Source organism: Caretta caretta, chromosome 17 (assembly GCF_965140235.1).
Source record: "Caretta caretta isolate rCarCar2 chromosome 17, rCarCar1.hap1, whole genome shotgun sequence".
Lineage (NCBI taxonomy): Eukaryota > Metazoa > Chordata > Testudines > Cheloniidae > Caretta > Caretta caretta.
The window spans coordinates 4,560,471-4,576,859 of NC_134222.1; the positions used below are offsets into that span (position 1 = coordinate 4,560,471).

The 16,389-nt window shown below is 43.2% G+C and overlaps 1 protein-coding gene across 2 annotated transcripts in view; it reads left to right on the forward strand.

Moving 5' to 3' along the window:
* Positions 1–16,389, forward strand: part of VPS53 (VPS53 subunit of GARP complex) — a 98,908-nt gene that overhangs the window by 58,269 nt on the left and 24,250 nt on the right. For both annotated transcript variants that reach the window (XM_075120779.1, XM_075120778.1), the window contains exons 13-17: positions 988–1,082; positions 7,560–7,802; positions 9,544–9,691; positions 10,991–11,073; positions 15,266–15,344. In XM_075120779.1, coding sequence (XP_074976880.1) covers positions 988–1,082; positions 7,560–7,802; positions 9,544–9,691; positions 10,991–11,073; positions 15,266–15,344 — 648 coding nt within the window. The remainder of the gene's footprint in view (positions 1–987; positions 1,083–7,559; positions 7,803–9,543; positions 9,692–10,990; positions 11,074–15,265; positions 15,345–16,389) is intronic.

Consider the following 16,389-nt stretch of genomic DNA (forward strand, 5'->3'; position numbering starts at 1 on the left):
CAAATTACTTCACTTAGGAAGGAAAAATCAAATGCACAACTACAAAATGGGGAATAAGTGGCTAGGTGGCAGTACTGCTGAAAAGGATCTGGAGGTTATAGTGGATCATAAATTGAGTACAAGTCAACAGTTTGATGCAGTGAAAAAAGCTAATATTCGAGAGTGTATTAACAGGAGTGTTGTATGTCAGATGCGAGAGATAATTGTCCTGCTCTACTCAGTGCTGGAAGGCCTCAGCTGGAGTACCGTGTCCAGTTCTGGGCACCACCACACTTTGGGAAAGATATGGACAAATTGGCGAGAGTCCAAAGGAGAGCAAGAAAAATGATAAAAAGTTAAGAGAACCTGACTGATGAGGAAAGGTTAAAAAAAACTGGGCAGTTTAGTCTTGAGAAAAGAAGACTGAGGGGGGATGTGAGAAGTCTTCTAATATGTTAAGGGTTGCTATAAAGATGACAGTGATCAATTGTTCTCTACGTCCACTGAAGGTAGAACAAGAAGTAATGGGCTTAATCTGCAGCAAGGGAGATTTAGGTTAGATATTCGGAGAGGCTTACTAACTAATCCCTGTCACTGGAGGTTTTTAAGAACAGGTTGGACAAACACCTATCAGGGATGGTCTAGGTTTACTTGGTCCTGCCTCAGTGCAGGGAGCTGGATTTGATGACTTCTTGAGGTCTCTTCCAGCCCTACACTTCTATGATTCTATGGACATCTTACGATGTGAAGGGTCCAAACCAGGTTATATATGTTGTTAGCAACACTTTATCTTTCAAAGCAAATAAACCAGGCAAATAAACACAAGAGAATATTGCTAGATTGAAGCAAACCGTGACCCTCTGTACATTGTTGGTTATCTAGCCATAGAGTTCTGGGTTATAATAAAGTTCTAAGGAATGTAGGTCCTGCTGTGCTATTTTCATTGCTATTTTCTGTAGAAGTTTGATGGCAGGTTTCCAATCATTGCTCTAAATGGTTTCGTTGCAGCCCAAGAAGCCAAAGGTGCCAGACAACCCATTTCATGGCATCATTTCCAAGTGCTTTGAACCTCACCTCTATGTATATATTGAGTCCCAGGACAAGTGAGTAAAAAGCATGCACCCTTTTTTTTTTTGTCTTGATTGAATGTGTATTATGACGAGGGTTTTCTCAAATTCTGCTTTGCTCGCTTTAGTCAGCAACAGTAGTGCCGCTCCTTCATCTCTTAAAAAGGATGTGATGTACAGAGATGGACCTCCCAAAAAGAGAAACTGCAGAGGGATGTTTGTGTTTGACACACACGCCACGTTGGAAAATTCACAATGAAAGGTGGCCAAAATGGGGCCCACCAAGTCCTATAATGCACTCTGTTGCTTCCTTTCTGAGAGATGTGACTCTCAGGCACTACAAGTCCCAGCATGCACCATTTTGACAGTCTGGGTTGCCAAACCACATTGCAGGTTCCATTAATTTCCGCAGCCCTTGCTTCCTTATTTAAAAAGGAGAGTGGCTACCATTGGATGTTTGTGTTCAAATCAGGAAAAGAGTTTAGGCTTCTGGTAAGTTACTAGTGTGGCCTTGGGTTGGGCAAAGTTTGAATGCCCCTGATGTGATTGGATCATGGTGTTATCTCTAGTCCCATAGGCTTGGAGCAGTGATCCATCTTGGTTTCTTGGGAAGCAGGCTTTTCTCCTGCAATATGAGCAATGAAGACTCAGAGCATAGTCAACTGCCCCTCCATGATAAACGCTTATCTTTCATCTCAAGTCCTACATCTATAGTTTTGCTTATTAATGTTTTGCAGCTGTCTTATCCTTGCTGTGTGTGGGTTTACCTCTCTGTAAAATGGATGTAACACCTGCCTTAAAGGGGTGTTCTGAGATTTGATTATTTGTATAAACACCTTCACATGAAGCGTGCTATGAATGTGCTAGCTATTATCAAATAGGTTTTCTGTCACTCCCGGCCCACCATTTTGCTTAGTATCTGAGTTACCGTAAACTATTAAAGCATCATCATCATTTCTGTCTCACTGCAGAATATTTAGAGATCCTCTGAATGGAAGATGTTCTAGCCTAGGGCTCTCAAACTTTTCTATAGGCTTGACCACATCTTCATAGACTGTTTCCTGGGCACCTTCCCTCCCATTCGTGATCAAATAATGCCCCCATGACAACTGCAGTGACTGATTACAGGGAAAAGTGATAATGGGAAAGTATTTAAAATAGTTTAGCTTCTTTTAATATAACTTAAGGGTTGGGGGAGCGGAGGAGGAGTCACCATCATGTGACCAGCCAGCTCCCTGAGGGCTCCAGAGGGGAGAGAAATGAATGGGCTTAAATTGGATAGAGGCTTATGATGGTGATATAATTATTATTTATTCATATTATTGTACCCCCAGGAGCCCTAGTCATGGATCAGAGCCCCACTGTGTCCCAGTTGCATTGAAATGCCAGGTAGCAATCCTGGGTCACAGAGTAACAGCCGTGTTAGTCTGTATTTGCAAAGAGAAAAGGAGTACTTGTGGCACCTTAGAGACTAACCAATTTATTTGAGCATAAGCTTTCGTGAGCTACAGCTCACTTGAAGTGAGCTGTAGCTCACGAAAGCTTATGCTCAAATAAATTGGCTAGTCTCTAAGGTGCCACAAGTACTCCTTTTCTCTTTGCGAATCCTGGGTCAGTTTTTCCATGTCCCATAAACCTTTTGTGCTTTAAAAAATATGTGCAATAGTCTGTCCTTTTGGGGCTAGATTTCATTCTCACTGCAGAACAAAGGGAAATGTCTTTTTTTCCCTCTCTCTCCACAAGCTAAACACCAAAGTGTCTGAACATTCCACCCCCCTCCGCCCCCTTTGGCCAATTCAGTCCCTGTTTTCAGTAATCCTACCCCACCCTGCTCCTGCTCTCAACGTTTTTTTTTCCTCCTGTTTTCTTCCGCAGTCCCCAAGATGTTTTATATTAGCTTTATAGCAGGGAGTTCAAAGAAAAACTGCCACATTAGTGACCCCCCCCCCAAAAGTTTGTTTTTCTGTACAATCTTTTCTACTGGGATTGAACCTTTGTGGGATCTGTTTGATTGATATCTGCATAGGGGATGTTGCTCAGATAATTAATTGGGTATTTGGGCAGCAAATAGAAAGGATGGTGGGACAGAAGTTTTGTTTAGTGTCTCTTAGTTCGTGGCAGAAAGCAGCTGGTTCCTTTTTTCTGCTGGAAAATTGTTTCCATACCAGTATGAAGAAACATGGTGCCAAAATCTGTAGCAGTTTCGCAGGAGATACCTGGAAGAAAGCCTTTAAAGATTTGTGGGATTTTTTCAGGCTTGGTTACAATTCAAATATCAGGCATCGGATTGCACTTCAGTCTCTCTGGGATATAAGCGTCTGACTCTGACGCACAATTTATGTGAGCAACATGAATAAATATAATGTTGGAAATAAACAAATCTATATTATAGCAGAGCAGTAGCTCTGTTAAAGTTGAGACTTGCTAACTGTTATCAGCCAATATTTCTAAGTCCTCTAAAATCCCCACATACTCAAACTGTCTTGAAAATCGCTGTGCCTTATTGTAGTCCAGCATAGGGTTAGTGGTCTGAATCTGGGGTCACTTGAGCAAGGAGTTCCAGAGGTATCCAATAGTGTGTGATACCCTACAATTGACCTGGACTACTTCACGTTATTTGCTCCTACTACTGAGATGATGCATGTTATCTAGATTGAACAAACTGGCTTGTTAAACGCCGTGCATTCTTTATTCATGTTGCTTCATGGCTTGATATCCAGCTCTTCTTCGTGAAGATTGTGCATCCTCCCATTCATCTAATGAAGAACGAAGCACTAGCTATTAATTCTGTCATTGCTCAGCTGACAGCTGTGTCGTGATAGCACTAACTAGGAACTTGTGTTAATTGCATACTGTGGTAGATCTAGAAAAAAGTACTGACATTCTGGAGACCAGGAGAGAGAGAGAGAGAATCAAGAAAGGGTGAGCATGCAAATAGAAGGATTTGAGTCCATTAGAAACAGAGTAAAATTCTGCAGTCGAGTGATTTCATTGCAGTTTCTCTCTCTTACCTCATTTTGGAAAATCTGCTCCCAGCTAGTATGCCATTGTTTGGAGAAGCTTCCCGTTTGCATATGGAAAAAAAAATGTCCTGTCTGCAGCGGTCTCATTTCCAAAACCTGGATAGGAGAGAGTCCTTTTCTGTTTCTCTCTTACCTTCTTCACACTTCAGCTCCTAATGGTAGGGAACAACTTTTCCCTATCTGGTGCTTCACACTGCTCTGAGGCCAATATGTTGTTCCTGTGGTGCATTGGCAGAAATGTGCGTATTTGTTCACAGTCCAGCTGCCATGAGTTTGCCAACTCCCAAGCAACAGCTCCTGCAAAGAATTGTCACCATCTCCAGGCTCATCAAGGCCCAAAAGCACATCAGTCCCACATCAATCTGGACAAGAACTCCAGAGTGGCCTGAGGATGAGTGAGGGTGCTCTGCTGACCCCGCCGGCTCACAGCGAAGGTCATGCAGTCCATCAGAAAAGTGACAAAACAGTTATTTGGACTAACTTAAATGCTTTAGGCACTTGTACAGCATTTGGGCCTGCAGCTACTGAAATCAATGGGAAAACTTCATTGACATCAATAGAAGCAAAATTGAGCTGCTTGTTTATAATAACTTCCAAATGCAAATTGGACCAATGTCCACAATTAAAGTTCCTTCAGCACAGGACTCTCCTCTCCACCCCAATCCATCTATCCTTTCCAGCTTGCTCACCGGGAAAAGCCTGAAGGGCTTTGCAATCTGACCAGAAGGCCAGCTCATTCAGCCAGTCTCTGATGTATGAAGGGAGGGGAAGTGAATTCCAGAGTTGAGGATCGTTTGCTGAAGTGGTGATCCATGGTATTTGGCTACCCCAGGATCCCGACATTTGCCTGCACAGCTTAGCCTTAGAATAGGCATGGTACAATAGCATTGCTTTCCCAGCCATTTCAGACAGCTGTTGTTGCAGCTACATGTGCTTGTATTGAGAAGGCTTTGGGGGAGCCAGGGAATACATCTAACTTGCTTTGCATAGCAAAGGAGACTCTGTTGTGGAGATCAAGCATAAGAGGTGTAAAGAAACAAAAGCCACTGCCGTTGCTCACCGTGTCTTGGGATAGTAGAAATCAGAACAGTATGGCTGCTGCCTACTCAAAGAGTCAGATTTGTGTGCGCACACGGCGCAAAGCACAGTTGCTGGGGTAGAAAAGCAGCTGTTGAATTTTTAGTAGGATGTTTACTAGGAACAGGCCATGTCAGTTATCCTTTGAGACACTGAAGAAATGCTGCAGGCTACCATATGTGAGCCATCTTTAGTAGGCATCGGCTCAGCTGATGCTGCAGCCATGGCAGGAACCTCCCTGATTCTGTGTCTATTTCTCCCCTCTGTTCCCAGTCACGTCTCCTGAAGGAAGAAAATGGTCGTCATCGTCACAGGTTTGCATAATGCTCTAGGTGTTACATAAACAGAGAGGAAGGTACAGTGCCTGCCACGCAGAGCTCACAGATCACTGCTCCGACGTAGCTGAGCTTCTGTCTCTGGCACTTTGCTAGGCCTCCCCAATCTACAGACACATCGTTGCAAAATTGGTAGTTGGCTCTCCATAAGGTATTTAATTGCTAAAGGAGCTCCACAACACAGAATAGGATCATAAGCCATAGAATCAAGGCCAAGCAGTCATTCCTTCCATGTCTCCATGGCAGGCATATTGCTTGGTTACTTTCGGTTGCTCTGACTGCGCAAATCCATGCAGTTCTTCAGCTTCTGCAGCATCAAATTGGAAGTGTCAGGTATCAGGCTCGTCAGTCCTTGATTGCAAACCTGGCCGTGGCAAAGGCAGTTGAACCCTGATGCTGACGGTCCAGTCTTCATATGCAAGAGAAAATAAGTGTATTTTTGTCCTGAGACTGTACAGAAATTATGTTTGGAAAGGTGTTACAGGACTATTCCTGAAGCCCAGCATCAGAAGCATAATGGCAGAAGGGTTATTGTGCCCTTTTCAGGGGATCCCAGTGCACGTGACACTCCCAGCCCAGTTAGTTATCTGATTTGCCAGGTCTCAGGCATTGAATGTAGAGCTGGTTGAAAATTTCAGTTGAAATTAGGCAGGGGGTTGGTTTTTTTAACGAAAAATTGTTTTGAGTAAACAACATTTTTTGCAGAAAGTGTCTACTTTTTGTGGAAAATTTTGATATTTTGTTGAAAAAAATGAACACCTGAAAGCCCAAATATTTTGTTTGAAAACTGAAACATTTCAGTTCAAAATGGCGCTGCTGTGTCTCATTGTAGTTGAGTTGCTTTATGGTACCATTTTCCCCTATGAGTTGGGCTGGGCTTTCTGGCTGTACAACTTCTACCATGATGCACCACAGCCAGGCACTTTTATGATGTATCCCCCTCTTCTTCACCAGAGGAGTGCATCATGGGAGACGTAGTCTGGCCAGGGAGCCTCGACCATAAAGAAGAATGGGAGAGTAAGGATCCAAACCACAACTCCCATGAAGCACCATGGTGCCATTTTGAATGGAAATTTCAGTTTTCAGCAGAAATATTTTGATTTTTGATATTTTGCTGAAAACCCAATATTTTCTGTTTGGGGAGGGGGAGGGCGCTATTTTTCAACCAGCTCTAATGAAACCTATCACGCACAGACCAGCAAACCCATCCGTACTCTAAGAACGGAACCTGGTATGCTAACACGGAGGTGCTGGTCCTGGAGAAGTGGGACCAAAGGAACCCCATTTGATCAGAAGACTTGTGTTGATTCTGTAGTGCTTGTATCAGCCATCTGCCAAGCTGAAAAGCCTTTTCTCCATGGTGGGCTAGGTAATGAGTGAACTTCGTTGGGGCATTTACATCCTATCCCCTGTAGCAATTACAGTTAGCGAAGAGCGGATTAACTCTGGTGCTCCGCAGCTCGACGGGGGCAGCAAAAAGTGCCATGCTTGCATACAATAAGTAGTCAGTGATTAAAAAGAGCTTGAATAAAAAACACACTTTCATGTGGTGTTAATAATTGTTGTCTATTAATAAAGCTTCTTTAAAGGATTTGTGTTTTCTGCACAACCAACGGAAACCATGAAACAACAAATGGCACCAATGCTGTACCATTTTGAGCTCGTCCTTTAAACCAGCATGTTCTACATGCCCTGATTTGGAGGAGGCTGAGCTGTGCAATACAACTGTTACTTCAACTGGTGCCAGGAATGAAACTTGAGCATAGTCTTTATGCACTTGCATTTAATATGCTGAACCTGGTCCTGGCAGGGTTTGTAATATTTTATATGTCTGGAGAACCAATTGAAGCTGCCATTAAAATTCTGAGTACACAAGGTCATTATTCTTCTGCCCTATTCTTTGTTGTTGAACAAGCTTTGTGCTGAATGGGTGGGGATAGGAGAGGTCTAAAGCATCTGTCTGCTAAGATTTGAATTCACTTGATTGGTATCATACGACAAGACATCTGGTTTTAAGCATATCTTTTTATTTTTTTACCACCATATTAAAATCTCTCTCTTTATTTTCCTTGCATTAGAAATCTTGGCGAGCTGATTGACAGATTTGTTGCTGATTTCAAAGCTCAAGGGCCTCCCAAGCCAAATGTGGATGAAGGGGGAGCTGTCCTGCCCAGCTGTGCTGACCTCTTTGTCTATTACAAGAAGTGCATGGTGCAGTGTTCGCAGCTCAGCACTGGTGAACCCATGATAGCATTGACCACCATATTTCAGAAGTACCTCCGGGAATATGCCTGGAAAATTCTCTCTGGAAACCTGCCCAAGTAAGTTTAGTTTCCCAAATGCTAGGCCACAGTCTGGGGATACCGTGTGGGAAGAGATGTGTTGTGATGATAACTGGTTAATAAATCAACACTTGTGAATACCAGCATTGCACTTTCAAAGGAAGCGCGTAGCTGTGATATGACTCCCATACGTAAATACAAAGTACTGTTATATTGAATTGAGAGACAGCAGGAGGGCAAACAGAAGAGCTAGCACTGGGATTTTCAGGAGAGTCTCTGGGAGTTAGGACCCTCTCCCATTGTAATTCAGTGGGAGTCGGATACCGTGCCAAGAACAATAAACACTTGAGATTTGACTTTCAGAACTGCTTGTGCACAGCTACCCCAATGGCCGATTCAGGCCCCAATTTTCCACTGCCCTACACCTTGTGTCACATGCAAAGTGAGTGTGAAACTACCAGATAGGAAGAGAAGCATTTAACACCAACTTTACACAGTGTGAATATCAACACAAGAGGCCAAGATGTAAGGTAGTGAAGAGTCAGGCCCCTTCACGTTGGGTGGTTGTATATGCAAAAGCCCTGACATACACATCTGTGCTAATTACACATGCAAATTAGAAGCAAAGTTGTACAAGCACAGTTTTGAAAATCAGGGCAATCAAGTTGATACTGATGTGATTCATATAATAACGAGTAATAAACGTAATTTCGTTATAGGGTTCTGAAGTGTCTTGATTGGAAATATTTTAGGTGGGGGGGGGTGTATGTGTGTGTACACACAGACATAATTAATTGAACTAAGCTCTGTTAAACATATGTCAATCCAGTGAAGTCATTGAAGTCATGGATTTACACTAGAGTAAATAAGAGTGAAAATTGTCCAAGTGAATTCACTGGGAAATCGTCAATGCTAGTTACAGATAATGTATGCATACAGCTATTTGGTATATCCAGGCTGTCACCCTTTCTAAATCTGTGAGCTGCAGAGTGAATTTCTGAAACCAGCTAAAATGTTTTACATATGGTAGTGGGGTTACATTTAAAAAAATGGAGAGATGAATTTAGCGTGTGTTCTCCAGCAGACCTCAGTTGCATTCTTTGAACATATGACTTTTTGTGCTCTATTTCTGCTGTCCAAGATAAATATCACTGTCCTATCCTTTTTTTAAAAAAGGATTTGGATTATAGAGTTGAAATAGGCAGGGAATTTCCTGACTCCCAACTGTTCTGATCCTTTGATTAACTGCTGTGTATCAACAAATCAGTAGAAAATACAGGAGATAATCTCCGTATGCTATTTACTGTCCTTTTAGTTACCACAGTATTTGAAAGGACTGCTAAACTCTGAGATATATGTTGAAATGTATTTAGTGATCAGATAATAAATAGCTTATTACCATGTTGCATTATAGCTACTGAGATCTTCCTATAGCCATTAAGCAGAGTATTGGAGCAGTTGACAACCAAGACAGGGTTAGCCATGAAATGTGTATTAAATTTTGGTTAAGGTCTAATACACTGGAATGGGCTGGATTTTCCATCACCAGAAGTCATGAAATAAAAACGGATCTCTTTCTATAAGATTCCCTTTTGCTGAAACAGAAGGGATGGGCTTGGTGTCGATATTATTGGGTGAGATTCTTTGGCCTGTTTTATGCAGGAGGTCAGACTTGTTTCTCCTGGCCTTAAAATCTATAAATAGTGCATATGGTGATGTGTGTACGTGTACCAGAAAGCACAGTTGATGGTTGAGGCTCACAATTTTTGTCTTCCCCCAGAACAACAAGCAGCAGTGGTGGACTGACCATCACCAGCCTGCTGAAAGAAAAGGAGGGCTCAGAAGTGGCTAAGTTTACTGTAGAAGAACTCTGTCTCATCTGTAGCATCCTGAGCACGGCAGAGTACTGCTTGGCAACAACCCAGCAGGTGAACTTCCCTCTGCAATAACCTGTGATATTGTATCCCGTCCACCACACGATTATGCCATGGCAAATCAGACAATGAAGTACTGCACCTTGGTCCTCAGCTGCACTAAGTAATAGCTTGTAATATTTAATTTTAAAATTAAAGGTTGCTACTCATCTAATTAAAAAAGTCAGACAGGTTCTGTGCTGAAATTGGCGTAGTAATTTCTGCTGTGCATAATGCTGGGTTAAGTATGGAAACTAGAACGTTAATTAAAACCATATTTCAAAGACAAGAGAGCGTTGATTTTGCTGCCCTCACTCTATCAGAACAGTTTTGTGTCTTAAACTCTAACTGGTATCTCACTTTTGGGTAGTGTTCTTTCATACTTGATACATCAACTGCTTTAATCCAAGAGAGGGTGAATCATCAAAATCCTTTCTTCCATTATCCTTCAAGTCTTAACTTAATGTAGGACCAGGAATGTGGTTAATCATCTCACCGAGTGCCAGGGCACAGTGAAAAGAGGGGACACACAATGTTTCCCTCAGGTGCCTCCATCATTGTGGTTAACTCGACATTTAACATGCTCTCAGAATGTCTTAGCTTAGTGGATGCCCTGTGTTAGCCTCCATCTTGGCCAATCCAGTGCGGGTTCAACCGGGGACCTCCACACCAAAAACCATGAGTTGCTACTGCTTTAGCTAAAGAACCAAGCCGCTCTAGCTGGAGCTGTAGACTCATAGCCTCTGCACATCTGGCACAAATGGGGACCTGTAACGCATATTCATCAGTGGGTTACACACCTGGTTTAGGTGAGTTAGTACCCTAGTACATTGTCATGTTAGATTTGTGTGCATTACTGGGCCAGAAACTCTGCTTTTACAGCCTTGAAAGTCAATTGCTTCAAGGACACACCACCATTGTGTCTAGAGGTTCTGACAGACAGGAAATTTCTATTCCGGATACTATTACCCACTAAGGAAATCTCAGACAGGTTGCAATAGTCTAGGACCATTTCCTGATTTAACAAGCTGGCTTTTCCAGGAGTTTAGGCAGCTAAGTTATCAATTTAGGTAGAAAGAAAAGGAGTACTTGTGGCACCTTAGAGACTAACCAATTTATTTGAGCATGAGCTTTCGTGAGCTACAGCTCACTTCATCACGAAAGCTCATGCTCAAATAAATTGGTTAGTCTCTAAGGTGCCACAAGTACTCCTTTTCTTTTTGCGAATACAGACTAACAAGGCTGTTCCTCTGAAACCTGTCAATTTAGGTAGAAATCTGATGTCTGTCTGTTACTCATTTTGTCCCCTGACAGCTTGAAGAAAAGCTCAAAGAAAAAGTGGATGCAAGTCTCATGGAACGAATCAACCTGACAGGAGAGATGGATACATTCAGCATGTATGTCCAGCAGGGCATCTTTCCATAATGCTGGCAAATGTCATAGCTGATCTGTTCAGTGATGTAGGCCAGGCCAGTACTAGCAGAACGGCTGGTAGATGTAGGATATAAACTGGTAATGCCATGATGCTTAAGTCTAGAAGTAGGCTTCTTTTCACAGGTGAAAAAACAGTCTCTCTCCTGGACAGCCCAAGAACACGAGTGGTATCGACCATCGATGTAGTTGTTCCCCATCATTATGGCCAAAGGAACAAAAAGACTGAGAAAGGAAAGGAAATAGTGAGTTCCCATCTGGAATAACATTTGCATTTTGGTAGCTGTCTGAGATTCCTGTTACATTTCAAGAAGGAAGCCATCCTGATACCTTCTTCCTACAGTAATTTCCCAGTGTAAATCAGCAGTATTTTCATTATTATCAAACACCATTTCATGTGGCATAAAATGATCGGTCCAAGATGCAAGATCCTTGCATTTAAAAAATGTAATTGAGGGGGAAATTGTGATCATACATTAAAATGATTTTTATCCCGTGTAAATAAGAAGACCATTGCTGGCACCTTCCATCAGAGGACCTCAAAGTTCTCTCCAACCATCTAGCCTATTAGGGCTATCCCCATCTTATCTTTCAGGTGAGGAACCCGAGACACAGAGTGATTAATTGGCTTGCCCAGGGTCACACACACAGTCCTTGGCAAAGCTAGGAACAGAACCCAGATATCCTGACTCTCTGATCTGTCACAGAACCACTGTTCCTTGAAATCCTAATTGAACAAGTGTTTAATCAAATTGTACACTCTTACTGGTGCTTCTTGCCAGTCCTGGAGCTAAGATTTAGTAAAGATAACAAGCCCATGTTGCTCTGCTGCTACCAGCAAGGCTGTTTTAGAAGCTTTTTCCTGTCTGGCTCCAGCTAAGACTATTCCTCCTCTCTTGCTGTAATGGGCAGGATGACAAACAAAATGCCCACGCAGGATTTTCACACTCTAGGGCTCCTCTTGCTTCTCCAGCCTGGTTTCCTTCTGACCTAATCAAATTCCCTTTCTCTGTGTTATCTCTCAAATCCTAACTAAGAAGAGCGAATCCCTCGCCTACAGCTGAGGTTGGAAAGACTTTCCATGGCTTGGTTGAAACACCAAAGCAAATTAGCCTGGAAGTGGGAACGTAATTTGCCATTCTGCTGTGTGGTAAAATTCTTCCAATAAGGACAATGGGACAGTGCGTGCTGCATTCTGCCATGACCTGCTCTTATGAGCCAGCTATTTTGTGTCGCCTTTCAGTTGTGGTTGTCTCACTTAGTGGCTAATGAGATGAGGTTTTGGAAGTTGTTTTGACATACTGTTCACACATCTGCCATTTTACATGCTTTAAAGTTAGACCTTTAGGGCTGATGTGTCTCATAGTAGAGGCTTTTAAAGGCCTTTAAATCAGAGTAGCACTTTGGCCAGTGTCCTGTCGGAGGAGGACATGCCTCTGAACCTCATTTTGATATAGACATTTTTCTTTAAACAATAAACAAGTCCGTTCTACTGGGATCTGGTGCTTAGTTGTACCCAGGAGTAAATAAAGCCATAAAATGTTGCTGGTAACACACCCCGCCCACTGTTTTACTGAACAAGTCATTAGGCCCAGCAGCTGTTCTTTTTCCCTTCTCTTTGTAATTGCACAAGAGAAGGCAAAAATCACTGGAATGCATGTAAAGAATTTGTATTAGCAATTAGCTGGGGAAGTGTTTGTCATTGGGATGGCTGTGCAGGTCGTTTAGGAAATGACAGGAGCATAACGAACAGTCTTCTTGAGGCAAACTTGGAGGCTAAATTGAATTGTGGTCTGAACATGGAACCAAGAAAATCTTAGGTTCTCACCCCAGCTCTGCCGCTCCTTTGCTGTGTGATTCTGGGCAAGTCACTTCAGGATGGATTTCTAAAGGGTTTGTCCTGATCCTAGTGAGAGGGTATCTAGTTTGAACTTCCTTGCCTCCTTGGAAAAGGCCGGCCTTGGTGTCCCCATCCCTCGGTTTTGCCATCTGTAAAACAGGGAGTATAGATGCCTTTCTCACAGGGGTGCTGTGGATGAATTGGTTAGTTTGTAAAGGGCTGTAAGCTCCTCAGGGGACAGCCCATCTGCGTCTATGGATTGTTTGTACGGCCCCGAGTTCCGCAAGGCCCCAGTTCCGATCAGGGATTCTGAGCACGGCTGTCATGCAGCACTCTGCGTTTGGTGCTGCTCGGTGCACGCGGTGCCGTAAGTCAGGCACTGCTGCAATCCCGTTGTCCTGTAAACCACTCAGGCTGATCTTTAAAACTCGATTTTTTCCCCCCAACTTACTGTCTGCCGCTCCTTACAGCAGACTCCGTGGCTGGTGACGAAGCCCTAGGTAGACTACGAACATATGGAAGCCAGTCGCGAGCTGCTTGCCTTCTGTCGGAATGGTCGTGTTCCATTTTGGTGCTAAACCACAACTATTTCCCTACATCTCGCTGACAGCAGACGTCCTGTAGAACTCAGACGTACCCAAGCAGCCCAGTTCTCTCCATCCCAGCTATCTTGGTATTGCTTGAGCTTGGGTAGTTTCCTTAGGGAGCAAATCATGTGGCACCAACCAGATGGCAGAGAGGCACAGCGGCCAAGTAGTAATGGGCACAAGTGTTTTCGTTTTAGTGCAAATGCCACATCATTTATTTTAAAGACAACAGGCGCTTCATCTGTAATATTTTTCAGGCTTGTTTTTGACAGGCTTGCCTGTCAAGGTCACTTTTTAGAAACAAATCCTGTATTGGACAGGAGCACTCTTTCTATTTAGGGCACTGCTCCTGTCTTCATGTGCTTTGAGCTCTACTGGAGAGATTTGACAGCTTGCATGTGCGTTTGTGTGTGTAAGGGGGAACAATGCAGAGTGAATTGGTAGCTGGTTGATGGTGTCCATCTATGTCAATAACTGCATTTAAATGTCTAAAAGAAAATTCCAACCCTTGAGCTGGTAAGGTGCAGAGCAGCATCTACAGAATTTTACTTATGGTGAGGGTGGGAAAGAAAGTAGAAATCAGGGTTTGTTACACACTCAGCAAGTTCTGACTAGGCCAGCATCATTTGCAAGGCAAATAGCAAAACATGATCATGGAAAATTAAGAGGTCATTCATGAAAGGCTTGAGGCTTGTACTGAGGTTAAAATCTGTTTATTTAGTGGGAAGGTGATTTGCCTTGTATACCTCCTAGCAAAAGCCTGCAGTAAAGGCACTGCTGGGTCACACGTCCATGGGGATGATCCAAGATACAGAAGATGAACATACATTATTCTTTCACTGTTGTTTTAGGTTAAGCCCTACAGGCCCATGATTTTTAAGTCCAAACTTTAGTGTAATGGGATCAAAAATGGCTCTTAAGAAATATTAGTAATTTTTTTTTTAAAGACCATGGTTTAGCATGTCCTATCATTCTGGAGAAACGAGAACAATGGACTGGTGCTAGACATGCTATAAATGGCCCATCTACTGTCACCCCGGCAAAAGGAAGACAGACATTCAGAACTCATCCAGATGCACAGTCTTAGCTGCACTATTTAAAAGCCTTATTGTAAGGTTCTTTGGTTAATATGTGAATAACAAAATATCAAATGGAAGCCATCCCAGTGCTGCATGGTGTAGAACTGCGTATTGGAAATGAAATTTTAATTTTAAAAAGACCGGATGAAGTTTGGAAACAGAATCACAAACAGGCTTCAGGGGTGAGCTCTGCCCCCAGTGCCGGACGGTTTGGTCATTGGGTGTGGTCCATGTACATAGGTGCTGGAACTAGGAGTGCTGGGGTTTCTCACGCACCCCCTGGCTTGAAGTGGTTTCCATCATGTATAGGGTTTTCAGTTTTTAATCATTCTCAGTACCCCCACTATACAAATTGTTCCAGCAACGCTGCCCATGTAAGTGATTTGACACATTATTGGGATCTCATTCCCCCTCTGTATGTCAAGGCATGGTGAAAGGCGGTCTCTGTCTAGATTGTATCACATCTGCTAGCTCCCCTGTAAATGGCATGCAATATTTCCTGGGTTCTGAGAAGTAAAAATTCTAACTGTGTATCTCTTCACAATTCAGTACAAATGTCACCTATGTTTTTTCTCCTTTTAACATTAAGAGAAGTCAGTTTTGGCACTGGGTTGCTGAGTACTATCATAATGCCTGTACTTGATTTTTGCAGTGTGATCTCAAACAGCATACAGCTGTTAGTGCAGGACTTGGACGCAGCCTGTGACCCGGCCCTTACCGCTATGAGCAAGGTAGGTTTTTAAAAGAGGTAGCCTTAAGTCATGCTTTGGAGCTGTTGCTCAGTGACACTGTTCAATTTCACTCTGGATGTTTCCTTTGCCCCATTCGGAGAGTAACTTTGTGGTGCCGGCTTGGTTTTTTAAAGCTGCCACCGCTTTTTAGCTCAAGTTGTGCTTCATTTCCAGACGAACTTTTGTGTGACTCCAGTAAGAGCTTCCGTTTGCTCACAGCTAAGCAAGCCACATGAGCAATAGAACGCTGTCAGTGAATATTCATCCCTGTCCTTCCTTTTAGCTCTCAATGCTTGTGGGAATCTTTGAGATTGGCAGAAATCTGATTAGCTCTAAATGCCATTTGCACTATGCCACTTTCCTCTCCACACCCTCTGTCCAGGAGCTTTACCAAGCCTTTTCTAATGCTGGCCTGTGAATTGTCTGTCTGGAGGTACCCAAAGGGCAGTATAGGGCTGGGTTGTGCCTTGTCACTTCTCTGATGCTCCCAGTGGCATGTGGCACTGTGACTAGAGAGGCCAGAAGCCCGACCTTTCTTTCTGAGTCACCAGCTCTTTTGGGTTATGTGGCAGTTGCGTTGTTCTCCTTTGCTCATCAGCTGAAACGTAGAGCTGTGTTTGTCTTGCTACGGTGTTGTGAAAAGCCCAGGTTGCTTTAGGCAGAGGTGAGGACGATGAAAGTAGATTGAACTATGGGTTGGGTTTTCTCTCAGTTAGAAATATTAAGCATAGGTCTCCATTTTGTAGCATCGACTTACTTCCCAACTGCCATAAGTTTTAATAGCACTCTGGTTCGTGATGTATTCCAGCTGCAACTACCCTCCACCCCCATGTAAGAGTGTGAGTTGGAATGCAGCTGCTAACAGAATTTGTACATGTCCCAAGTGGAAAGAGAATTTTTCCAGGAAAACAGCACTATGTGGGGGAGGGGATTAGCACTTCAGGTGTTGCTTATGTGCCCTGTCAGACCCATAGGTGCTCCTACCCCCACTATGACAGTTCGTCCGAATCCCTGAGCTTGGGTTGTTTATACCATAGCAAAACCA